Here is a 13,592-nt window from a genome sequence, read left to right as displayed (position 1 = left end):
AGAGTCCTGCAGATCCTTAGACCTTACCCTGGGCTTCTTTGTGATCTCCCGGAATGTTATACACCTTGCTCTTGGAGTGATTTTTGTTGGACAAAGTAACAATGGTGTTGCTATATCTCCATTTGCACATTATCTGACTGACAGTGGATTGGTGAAGCCCAAAGTCTTTAGATATCGTTTTGTAACCTTTTCTAGGTTACAAAACCTTTCCAGTCTGAAAGTCTAAAAAACAGACTTTTTTTTCTGAGGTCCTTAGAAATCTCCTATGATCGAGGCATGGCATGCGTTCACAAACCTGTGAGTGATGACTCAGGTTTATGTTTTTTCAATAAGGCAGGGCCACCCAAACTCACACCTGATTGTCATCCCATTGATTGACACTCCTGACTCTAATTATCCCCTTAACTGAACTGATAATTCCAGAGGTTCACATACAGTACTTTTCTGACAAAGATATTTAATGTTGGATCATTTTGATCAATAAATTAATGAAAAAGTATATCCTTTTGTGTGTTATTTGTTTTATTGGGTTCTCTGTATCTATTTGTATGACTTAGATGAAGATCTGATCACATTGTACAGTAGGTCAAATTTATGCAGAAATTAAGAAAATTCTAAAAGGTTCACAAACTTTCTAGCACCACTGTATTTATTGCTGACATGACTTCAGAAATGTGATTAGCTTTAAAGTATGTAAGGAATGATTAAAAGAAGTTGACAATGTGCTTTCAGATTTTAATAAATTATTTCTGTTTGAACGTGATATATAGGATACCATTAAAAAAACAATCTTACTCAGTTTTCCTTTTAAATTAAGCTTTATTGAACAAATGATTATCTATTCTTAGTCTATAAGCCGTGAAAAACTGCTTTTAAAGCTAAATGTGCAACTCTACCACGTGACTTAACAAAATATTAAATTCTACCAGTGATGCAGAATGTTTGTAGTTCAGCCGTTAAATAAGATTACATTATTCCAAATCGGATTACTGATAGGCCCCTATTACCTGCCTCATTAAGATATCAATTTGACACCAATATTAATTTAGTTTTCTTTAATATTCTAAAATCTGTTTTTCTGGGTAACATAAAATGGTATTATAATAATGATAATGTTGCTTTATTAGCCCTATACAATTTCTTGCATTAGGAATTTATCTTTTCACATACCACAGCTTGCTCTCCATGAGACACACAGACAGGGAGAGAAGCTTGGGGTCAGAGCACAGGGTCAGCCATTGTACAGCGCCCCTGGAGCAGTTGGGGTTAAGGGCCTTGCTCAGAGGCCCAACGGAGTAGGATTCCTCTGCCGGCCGCGGCAACCTTCCCATCACAGACACAGATCCTTGGCCACAGAGCCACCGCTCCATACAGTACGAGATTCACTACCCTCAGTAGGATGTATTACTTTACTTATCAATCAATGTGAAACTGCACTTGATTTCAGGCAGAGTGCATCAATTAAACTCATACCGTACATTCACGGTTCATGGAAAAGCCACAATGGGGAACAAATACGTAGTTTAAATAAGACTGTTTGGAAATAAAATGAAATGGTCTGGTATATCCATCAGTTTATTATGCTAGTCTTTGATTTTCTTTAAATTATCATTTGACTTCTCTATGTAACTTGTAATTTTTATTCAGTGTACTATTTGTTCTCCAATAAGAAAATGAAATTTCATGAGCTGTGTACATGCTTACAGTATACAGTATAATGTACATTGTTTCACAATGTTCATTTGTATTTTTTGTTGATTAACACTGTAATATGTACTGGAATGAACAGGGATATTCCTGTGTAACCTTGATTTGGTTTTTTATTAGGAATTTTCACACATGGGCCCAAGTTTACACCGTAGATAGAGAGACAATGTTTTTACAAACATGAATGGTGTAGATAACACGGCATCTGATCAGTGCACTTTATAAGAAAGAAGCACTGAAAAAAACATGCAGATGTTCAGAGGTGCATTCTGCTATCTCTGTGCCCCACAATGAACCCAACTGGAAGGTGCTACTCCCACTACTTTCCAGATCAAATTTCACCTCCTTTTGTTGTAGGGATGGAAACACTTTGCTAATTTGATCCTGGACACAAATGGCTACATCTGTTTAAAAAACTGAATTGAGCAGACTGGTGCAGAGCATTTTTCAGGGCATTTGTAACACAAGGTATCCACACTTGGAATTCACCTCAGCTATTTAATCTAAAAGCACAGCTTGTCCATGGGCTCCTACACATCTACAGTAGCTGCTGGTGCAGTGCATCTCCAAAACAGGCATTATAAATCAATCATCAGGCATCCAGTTTCAAATGTAACTGTGCTTTAATACAATAAATAAGTGGCATAAACAGTGTGCACCACAGATAGCTGGACCAGCTGCATGTGTGGGAATGCATGGGCAATTCTAAATCTTTTATAAAATGATCACCTTGGGGGCTAGGTAGCTTTTACATTTAGAAGTACAGTAAATATGAAGCTGGATAATCACAACTCCCATGCTAAAGTATAACATAAAATTAAAATGAGAATATTGAATATATAAATCCTGATGTATAAAAAGCAATTGCAAACAAAGTAGTTTACAGGGGGAGAAGGGGTTGTGTTGTATTGAATTAACCTTGAATTATGTTTTAAAAACAACTTAGCATCACATATCACATCTCCCCTGACATTTAAAACACTTTCGGATCCTTTGGGATAAGAAGTTCTATATATACAGTACCTGTAAGTGAAAGGAGTTTCGTGGTCTTTCACTCATTATTTTAAAATGTCTGTAGCTCTGTCTGTAGCATGGCAGGGTTAAGCCATCAATAAAATCAAAAGGCCTTCACTACAGGCCTTTCACTTATAGCTGTGTGGTTCTGTACAAATCAAACCAAAAGAAAAATAGAGTTTTCCAAATAACATTGACAACCCCTGAAAATACTGTTCTTTTTCTAAAATAATTATGCTGTGATGTCCTGCCTTGTTTAAAACATTTTTAAACTAACAAGTCATTTTCACATTATAGAAAGAAGAATCAGATCAAAGGGATCCTATCAGTCTGAGCAAAATGTACGTATAGAATTGTATTTATAGAAAAAGATGAACAATCAATGTATTCTTTTGCATTCAAAATAAAACTCTTAAGTATAACTTGGAACTTAATTGTGGAATGTGATTTTTCTCCTCTTTCTTTCAAGCCACCCCCTATCTTTACCAGGTTTAATTCTCCACTAAGTTACACTCACCATCAGCTCTCTTTGGTCCTCCAGGTTCTTAAGGAAAGAAGAAAATTCCTGCAATGATTCATCTGAAATACAAACAGGTTGTTAACGTAGGGCAATTCAGTTAAAACTAATCACAAACATTTTTAAATACTTATAAAAATTAAAATGCATCAGTGGTGGAGCCTACTATACTTAAATACTGTTATTTAGTTATTGTTTGTAAGTGGCTATTCACACTTTTTGAATACCCAGAACCAGGTAACTAATTTTACATTCCATGCCATTCTAGAATCATCTAGTTGGCTGCCATTCCATTAAAAGAGGCAGAGGCTTTGTCAAGATCCTTCAACGGGGAGTAATATTCAAGATAAAAAGAAAACGTCCTGGGGTTTCAATGTGAATTCAAAAGCACACAGACTTACCAATGCACTTCTCATCATCAGTCTTTGCATCTCCAATATATTCAAATTTAAAATCTCCAAGAGATTGCGCAAATTTGCGCTGGGCCATACCCAATTCTGCAAAAGAAACAATTACACAAATTAAATATTGATGTTTAATTCTCATACAGAGTATACAGCCTTCTCCATCCATCCATTTTCTAACCACGTCTTCTAATTCAGGGTGGCGGGGCCTATCCCAGCAGGCAATGGGCACAAGGCAGGGTATGGGACATCAGTACAGACACAGACACAACATATCTAGGGCCAACTTTCCCAGGTGCCAATTAAACTACCAGTATTATTTTTGGACTGTAGGAGGAAACCAGAACACCTAAAGGAGTCCCACACAAACATGGGGAGATAAACTCCATGCAGATACCACCCAAGGTCAACCCAGGGCCTCAGAGCTGTGTGATGGCAATACTAACCACTGCACCACCATGCTGGCCTATACCAACTTTCAGTGCAACAAATTTAAAGACTGGATTTAAAGAACTGATTTGCATTGCATTACAAACTCAATTTCTCTTCTGGTATAGGGAAGAGGAATTGGTAATTACTATAAAAACTATACCAGATAATTATTATCTGGTAATTATTGTGAAACTGACGAGAATGTCCAGCATTGATTTTACTACATGGACTATTTCACAGGTAGGATAATTACAGTTAATACCGGCTACCCAAAAAGGTTCAGCTGAAAAAACTCATTATTGCAAGTATATAGTATAGCAATTCATTTGAGTAAAAAGGTTTTAAGTAAAAAGGTACAGTTAAAGAAAAAAAACATTGTGAACGGCATGTGCGATCCATGTTCTGCGTATGCCCTTGATATAATTACATGCAGTAGCTAGTAGATACAATGCTTATTCACTGTGAAGGAGTCTGACACAATGTTATTCCCACCTGTCTCATCATAAATTGGTCACCTGTTAAGAACCTTTTAAGTCATAAATAAATGAACACATTTCTACTAAGCATGTTAAGGAGAGCATAAACAGTATATACTAAAATTTAATCAGGGCAGTATCGAAATCAAAATCTGAGTGCAGAAGAGTCTGAAGCAGAAAACAGACTCATTATGGGCATCAACTAGCACCGGCGATTGAGGGATCAGTTGGAATTAAAACTACAAGACAGATGATATTCCTCAGGACAATAGATGACGTATCAAGGTTTCCAGGAAAGTGTCAGCATGACATTCTCAAAATAAGCCTGGTTAAAAGCACAACAAATGACACAACAAAAGAATCTACAAAAATGCATTGAAAACAATTTCATTTATTGAGGTGGAGGCTTCAAAAAACTGTGACTTTGAGATAATGAGGAATCGGCATTTTCATATGAACTATCACTCCAGCTATGTACAAGCTTTTGTACAAGTTTTTCTCCCCTCACATATATTACCAAATAAATCCAAGAGGAGGTAAAGGAAATGCTATCGCTATCAAATCCAAACAATTCAAAGAATAGACATTCTTTTCCACAGTGCTTAAACTCACCTACTGTAATGGCACTGCTCTCGTGATATAGAAATCAGACATGAAAATTACTGTGTTGATCCCAGACATTTTTCTCCTTTGCAGCCTACATTCCCTTTATGCCTGTGCTTTATGCTTGTCTAATCTTGTTATTGGTGAAATTAGCTCCGATTTTGAGAAGTGTTGAAAACCTGCAGTGCAGAGCAAAAACTCTACAGGAATTTTGCTTTTAATAACATCTGCTGTGCTACACTTGCTCCAACATTCCACCTGGCTCCCAAGAGCAAAAGCAACACAGAGTGTATTGAGAATTCAAATTTTGTATGTTTAGTCAAGAAAGGACAAATGTAATAAATTACACCATCTCGTTTAATACCAAATAGTGTATTCTTCAGCGCTAGAAAGGTTTCATGCACTTGAGTTAAAGATAAAAATCCATCAATAAAAAATGAAGATGTTGCAGAAGCAATAAGAGTTGCCATATTGTCCCAGACAGTGTTTAGCTCAGAAGCAGGAGCAAGGCAAGTGTTGACATTTCAGAAGTTCTGCAAACATCCTGTTCCATTCACCTGTTCAGCTGTGGCATCCTGTCTATATTGTACCATTGCTCTGAGAAAACCTTTCTGTAACAATGTGTAAAGGACGCACTAAAAGGATTTTTGGATTAGATATTTCCTTGCTACTTCACATCTTAGCATTTACATTATTTTGTAATGATAAATATATCCCGTTTTACATTGTTAAATTCTATGCAAACCACTTCTGTTTATCATTTGAAAAAAGACAGATGTGGGAAACTCTCAATCATTACACATCACTTGGGGCTTCAAGGCAGTATAACTAATGTATACACACCAGCTTTACATAAAGCCTTTTAAGGTTGATTTCCACATTTTGACACAGTTCACTGTGAATTCTGTATACTTGCAGTTCAGTCTTAACTGCTGTTCTGTGCTTTCATTTTTTTTGCACCATGCAAAGTAATGGTCAGCAAGCTAAGCTAGATTGCAAAACCACAAAGTTCACAATCGGGTACAATTAGTTTCCTCTGCAATGGGTGCAATAACAGATGAGCATTTCCAGCATAAGACACGTAATTGTCTGCCAAAAACAGCTGCCTGAAGGAAAATAATTCAATGCATTCCAAAGCTTAAAAGTTTTTGGTTGACTTAATTTAATGTTTCAGCATTTGTCACATACAAAACATTTAATATTTTAGAATCTTTAAGAATGTGTATAAAATGTAACAATTGCATATTTCTAAAAATGTTTTTAAACTATGAGCCTTTAATATAAAATGAAATGTATTAAAATATTTTGAATAAATTTTTACAAATATGTATGCACTTGAAATACATTTTATTGTAAATTAGAACAGACAGATGAATGTTGAAAACAGCTAGATTAAAAGAATAATGCTTGCAAAAACATTATCTTAAATTGTCTTGAAGCAAGATTACCATCAGCAAACTATTTTAGTCTTATTTCTCAAATAAAACATATTTCAAACTTTAGCAACTCACAACATTAGGCAAACAAATGTGAATTTGCCTCGACTAATCCTAATGTGATTCCATCACAAATTACAGTATGGAAGTTGTGTACACAGTACTCTAAAAGGCCAGAGATGTTGGACCAACAAAGCTATCAAGTGCACCTGTGACTTCCTACAGGAATCATTGTGTTCATCTCCCAGGCTCATTCACAGGATACTTGCTGTGATTCAACGATAGGGTCCGATACAAATAAAACCTTTCCGTGGTCTGGCATACATATGAGGTGGCAGCACAGATGGTAGTTTTTGGGATAAATGTTTAATATGTTATGGATTTAGGAAATAAATTCAATCAAGATCAAATGTTCCTGTGGACTTCAGTACCGTATTAGTTTCTTTAGCACCTTCCTCAGCTGTGGTAAAATGGGCCTCGCATTCAGTCATGAACAAATGAAAATGCAGGAACGCAAGGAATCCATTAGTTTAATTCTTTACATAACCAGATAAGTCAGGTGAGAACAAACTCACTTTCCAATAACAACCCTTTTAGACAGATGGGAATTTCCATGTACAATACCTTATACAAAACATAAGAGAGCACATTTTCCGCTCAAGATTGAAACCAGCGACCCACCCCCTTTCTGCTGCTTGATAATCATCCAGGTATCTTAATAAGCATGATAGCTTCAACTGTAGATGCATGCATTAGACTGGGGTAAAAGTAGGCATAGGACAAATACTGTACCTTCTAATGTCAGATTTTGCATCCCTAGTGACAGGTCACAAATATGGTTGAAATTAAATTTCAGGCATTGCACTTCCCACAATATCACAAGCAACATTGGGGCTTATATTCTGTAACATCAGTGCTTTTAATAGGGTTAACCTTATATTCAATAACAACATCAGAAGAAGTGCAAAGCCAACATGTAATTTTAACACCAGAGAAACCCATTACTCCATGGACATTTTATTAACAACCACCAAGCACTGTAAAAAAATCAGTTTTGCTTCATTTACACATTTCGCATTATATCAGAAATGAAATATCCTCTTCTAGGGCAACAGTGATTTTGTTTGCTACGCAACATCCTTACTTGTATGTTCAAAACACAATGCTGAAAATACTATGTCTCTGAAATAATAAGCAGTGCGAGAATAACTTGTGTCTTAATCATTACGTTTCTGATCATGGAGTGCTGTTAAGAGGCTAGGAACTGATAACCGTCCAGAACGTCTGGCACGGCTGCTTCACAGCTCGCAAACTGTGAAATTTGTGAGCTCACGAATGCAACTGGCCGGAAATCTCACATAAGAGCAGGCAGTATGGTATTTTCAGATGGTAACCAAAGAAGCGCTGTGAGCATCAGTCATATCCTCTACATGCCACAGAAATTACCTGTGTAGCACTTCCTTTTGCTACATCTATGCTTTAATAGATTGCACTAATCTAATAAATGTATTAGATTTTTGGTTCGATAGAACAAAAATAGCTTTTCCCTAGTGTTTTTTTTTATCAACAATGTTGTTTGTAATATGCTAAAAAGAACTGCATTTTACACGATTCACCAAAAGAGGAGAGCCAGTGGAACGTTTTGGGCTGAACTGCGTTACCTGGAGAACATTCAGACCCTACTGTAACCCCACACTACAAGAACTACAAGTTCCTCTCATTGTTGGGATTATGAATAGAAAATGCATGAAAAGTACTTGAGCTACACTCCTTACGGTATTTTAAGAGAGTTAACGTATTCTTCATATAACTTCCTTGCAGAATTTCTTAGCACTCAGGGACAGTTATAAATAGGTCAGTTTTTTACTGAAATCCCATTGTGTGATGTTTAAAATGGCTGCGAATTGCCATTTTACTGTTTGATGCACTCATGCCACAACTTAATATAATTAAAAATGCTTTGAAATAGTAACATTTATAACAAGAGAATTGCAAGCATTGCAAGCAAACTCATCACACTATTCAAAATATTTTCTGCAAAACTGAAACTGATGTAGTCATTTCCACAGCATTGAAGTTGCATTTACCACAAAAGCAGAAAACGCCAGGTCTATAGTGACAAACTCTACTTAGATGAAAAAATACATGATTATAGTCAATTATTATGAGTTAAAATAATTATGCCTTTATTTTCCCTGTACACGTACTTGTGATTATTTAACGTTATAGTATACTGCAGATGTCAATGAAACTAAGATTATTATAAATGTATCGACTTAAATCCAAGGTGACAGCTGTCTAGAGGATAATCATAAATTCACAGCATGCGCAGGTCATTCCAATGTGGACTTGTGTAACATCAGCACCGTGAGCAGTGTCCAGCAGTGCAATGCTGTAAGCATCAAAGGTAACACATATGTGTGCACTAACTGGATGGCACTGATTCTGGGGAAGAAAATTCAGTAAAAACTGGATTTTTATTGGATAGATCTAGAGGAATATCAGAGGGATTTTGTTTTAGGCCTGCTCCTTAACGATCCTGACTTTGACAAATTTGGAAAGTTTGCACATTATACACAAAACAGGAGTGGGTGCAAACAGTTGAAGCAGTAAATCAACCAAATACTTACACATTAACTGAGACAAAGAGACCATGCATCGTAAAATTTAGATGTGGATAAGCAATACCTTTAGGCACCCTCCCCTCAGAGGGAAGGCAACAGACTGGAAAAGTAACCTTTGAATGAGAGGTAGGAATCTGTTGACTCAGCGCTGTACTCTTCTACGTAATGTCAGAAAGCAATAAAAAGCATGAGGTGGCAGGCAGTCATTCTGAAAAGTATAGAATTTAACTTGAAGTAATGCTAATGTTAAACAATGCAACAATTAGAACTTACTTAGAGTAAGGTGTTGCCACATTCCAAAAACAAAATCACTGCTGCCCTGGAAAAAGTTCAAAGAAAAGCAACCAGAATGACCCTGTGCCACAAACAGACATCCTATTCAGATGAGATTACAATCACAAGAGGACTAATTGCAAATATTCAAACTCCTGAAATGACATACACTAAAAAACTACTTTATGCTTGGAAATAAAACAAGAACCCATGGAACACAGAATTAAAGAGAAGTGCTTTCAATACTGTTAGCATGAGACATGTATGTAGCCAAACTGTGGTAGAAATCAGGAGCAAGCTGCCCAGCTGTGCTACTAAGCCAGAGGATCCTTCAAGAAAACACCTCTATCAAATCTTGACAGAGTTCCCAAACCAGCTGTAGGAGGCCTATGCGCCTGCTGGCTTTCATCCCAGCCAATCTTAACTGCAGTAATAAGTTGCTTGATTGGATCATTTCCGAGTTATTTTTTTCTGCTTCGAGATGAGGATTGTATGTTACAAAGCAATAGTTAAGGACAGCCTCAATATGTTTACCAAATGTAATGAAACAGTTCATATTAAACCTATTATGAAGTCAGTTAAGGGTTAAACCCTGAGGAGAAACAAAAAACACTCCTGCTGGGTTTTGTTCCAGCCCTGCTCTCAGTTACACAACTGAACCCTTAATTGACTTAATAATGGGATTAATTTGAACTGTTTAATTGTTTCCAGCACTTGAACAAGTTGGAAGTTGCCTTTAAACGACTACATTTCATAAGTAACATACAATTCCAAACTGGGAAAAATTGCAAAACTCCAAGATACTTCATGATCCAGTCAACACAACCCGCTTTGTAACCATATGTTGATGTGAGCCTGACTACAATTTGTCAGTTTGCAAGACCTATTCCTGGGCCTCAATATTATCTTATCAGTTGTGCTCAAGGAAATTAAATACAGTATGTTATTCAGAAGCCATCTGAAACTACCCAAACCACTAAGTCACAAAATAATGCTAATTCAAGTAACTCAAATTGTATTTCTGTACAGGATTTATGACACACATATAAGGATGCCATTTTTATTTGCGATATAATACATGAGAATACACTTTTTCACTTTCTTATTCAAGTTTAATTTCACTGGCATGACTGATGAATGACAGGGTTTCCAAAGCAATAACAATTTTGCAAAACTTTTAGAACAATAAAATACTGAAGCCCTTGTTTCCTCAGGATATACAGTAACAGTTCACGTACTGGGCAGCCAGTTCTAGCGAGTTTCCTCCCCCCTCCCCAAGTAGGACTGCTAGCTGTTGCAAACTTACAAGGAGTGAGAATCCTGGGGTTAGATTTGTTATCTGAAGGGATAATGTCTCCCTAATCCAGGAATATTTTTTTGTAGAAGTGTAGAATAAAGCAGTACTGTATTTTCATAAAGAAACTACATCTCTGTCGGTTTCTTCCCATCGGTAGCAGGAACACGGCTTGTCCTCACTTGGCAGTCAGGTCTGCCAGTGTTTCCCAGGTTCAATGTGACTTGTATGTCATCTGAGGTTACTTCTCCTTGTTGTCTCTTACCCTGGTTGGACACTTGGCAAATACAGTATATACTGCCTTTATAGGGCTTGGTAGCATTTGAATTTGCATTATGCTTCTGTGTCCCCCAAGGGGTGAAGTAGTGTTCCTTGGCTTGTGCTCTAAATTTGGCTGACACTCATCTGTGGCCTGTGATCTGTGGATTAGTAGTGCTGTCCTGATCTTGGCTGGTGTCAGTGAACTGAGGGGGCTCCTCTCTGGGCTCAGTAGGATTTTGAGGTGACAGGAGTTCTGGTCTAGCCCAGCTTCATAGGTGCCGCCACTATTTTAGTTCCGTTCATTATATTGATTAGCAGTGGGTACCCACCTCATTACTTTTCTTTTTTTTCCCCAGCACTATGTTTAAAGTTAAAATTGTCTTTTAAATAGCTTCAATGATTTTTATTTCAGTTTAGGTCAAATCACAACTGGAACAATGAAAGGTACTTTCAAACTCCAGAATAAGTTTTGTAGATGTCACTCAGTCCAGTGGAGGATCAGCTGCGCTTCCTTTCCCTTCGAGATGCTCTCAGCAGCCTGACATTCAAGCAGCGCGTGGTATTCTGTGCACAGCAAGCACATTGCTCATTACAGGCTTGCACTATGCATTAGTCTGTCTTTAAATAACGCCTGAAGGGAAATACTCCTCATTTTAATTTAGGCCTTGGACATCATTGGGTGTTGTAGCAGAAGGCATGACTCACAAAAGCAAACAAATGTGTAAGCCTATACGGTTGCGTTGTACATTTATTTGTATATATGCACTGCAGAAACGAGTGATGCAATTATTCTACTGATATCAGCAAAGCAATCTGCATGCCTTCTTAAACAGAAAGCCTGTAGCCACAATTTCACACAGGGATTTGTGGCTATTCAAGGAAAGAAACAATCCAATGCAACACATACCAGCATTGTATTATTCTTATACAAATCTAGGAGTGAAACACATTAATAGCTCAGTTATTTCTATGAAACAAAATTAAAATTGATTTAATGTAGGTCATGGATTCAGAACCAATGACTGGATTCTGAAGAAGGAAAAATCTAAACCTTAATTTACGAGTGGATATGCAATTATTCATTTTATTTATCTAATGTTAGAATTAGTTACAATTTTTTGCACACAGATTAGAAGGGATTGGCTAGTGGGGTAAAGTATGTTCCTCAAAGGCACATCAGTGTCTCCATGGGTCTTGAACTTGCGATCCTCACTTTAGCATCCCGAGCCTTTCTCATTTCTCTACACCACAACCCCTAATCAAACACCATTATACTATCTGGAGAGGCTAGAGTGGGGAGCTGCGTCAGTGGGCATGCTGCAAAGAACCGTGTTTTTTTTTTTATGAGTAGAGTTTAATTCTACGCTTATTCAAGCGTGAGTTTTAAATATGTTTGGGATGGAAGGGGCTGTAAAACTATCTGAATGTGCGAGTGGGTATACTGTATGCCACAACTGAAAAAGGGTCCACGTCGCTGAAACAGTGGATTTTATTTTTCCAGTGTGGACTTAATCTTTACATGCTTCGCATCACAATATCTGCCTAAATATCTGCCTTTCTGTGTTACGTTGGGGTAGCAAACAAACTAATGTAATACCTTAAAACAAAAGATGCATATCTGTCTTTGAAAAAGTCGAGAGCTGGCATGTACTATATAGATCAACATCCCCGGAACTGCAGTCTCAGCTGGACAGAAGAAAGCCGAACTGATACAGTAACTGTGAATAATGTAGTACGTTATTTCATGAATCACTTATATGGCTGAAAAAGTAACAAACTATAAAAACTGAACCACAGCTTTCACACGTGCTAATGTCCCAGTTTATATTTTCAGTTCCAGCAGCTGTTTCTTCCAGCACAGCACTGTGCCCCACACCCTAATACTGCCCTGTTTAAGGCTTGTCCAGCTGGTCACTTCTGATAACAATACAGTCGCTCAGATTTTGTTTCCACTAAGCCATGCATTATATGTTTCACAATATTAAAACCTCAAAACGGTTCCAAAACTCCTTTGTAAGATTCTGAAGGCATCGCAATATTAATAAGAGCTTTCTGCCAGCTCTGATGGCCTGGTGGCCATGTCCCAGTGACTGAATATAATCTTTCAACAGGATTTCAGTTCCCATTGTGAACTAATATTAACAAGAACACATTAAAAAGGACTAATGTTGGACAACTGATACCCAACACGTCTGAGGCATTTGCAACAAGTACAGAAGCATTATTACCAAGTGAAGGAGATTAATATATAGATTTAGAAACATTTTAAAAGGTTTTCTCAGGTATTTTGTGTGTGAACAGCACACAATGTCCTGCATAGTCTTTACAGTATCCATAAAATCAATAGGTTGATATAGAAATTATTTTTGGAGCCAATGTGAAAATTCGCATGTTAACATCATAATGACCTACCACTGCTGTGAAGCGCACAATGACACCATCTGTTCTGTTAGCATTAATGGCCGTTTTACACTCTATAGAGTTTTCAATTTTCTTTCAATGTCCAATATAGAGTTAAACTCTATAGATAATGAGTGTAGCAGTGTTCCAC

The 13,592-nt window shown here is 37.1% G+C and overlaps 1 protein-coding gene across 3 annotated transcripts in view; it reads right to left on the bottom strand.

Moving 5' to 3' along the window:
- arhgap10 (Rho GTPase activating protein 10) overlaps window positions 1–13,592 on the bottom strand; it is a 75,354-nt gene that overhangs the window by 42,358 nt on the left and 19,404 nt on the right. For all 3 annotated transcript variants that reach the window (XM_088633154.1, XM_088633155.1, XM_088633153.1), the window contains exons 2-3: window positions 3,640–3,735; window positions 3,239–3,300 (exon numbers count right to left, since the gene is read on the bottom strand). In XM_088633154.1, the coding sequence (XP_088489280.1) occupies window positions 3,239–3,300; window positions 3,640–3,735 (158 nt within the window). The remainder of the gene's footprint in view (window positions 1–3,238; window positions 3,301–3,639; window positions 3,736–13,592) is intronic.

The sequence above is a fragment of the Lepisosteus platostomus genome, chromosome 1 (genome assembly GCF_059453375.1).
Source record: "Lepisosteus platostomus isolate fLepPlt1 chromosome 1, fLepPlt1.hap1, whole genome shotgun sequence".
Lineage (NCBI taxonomy): Eukaryota > Metazoa > Chordata > Actinopteri > Semionotiformes > Lepisosteidae > Lepisosteus > Lepisosteus platostomus.
Note: the sequence above shows the minus strand (reverse complement) of the source record. Positions and strands in the feature narration are given on the sequence as shown.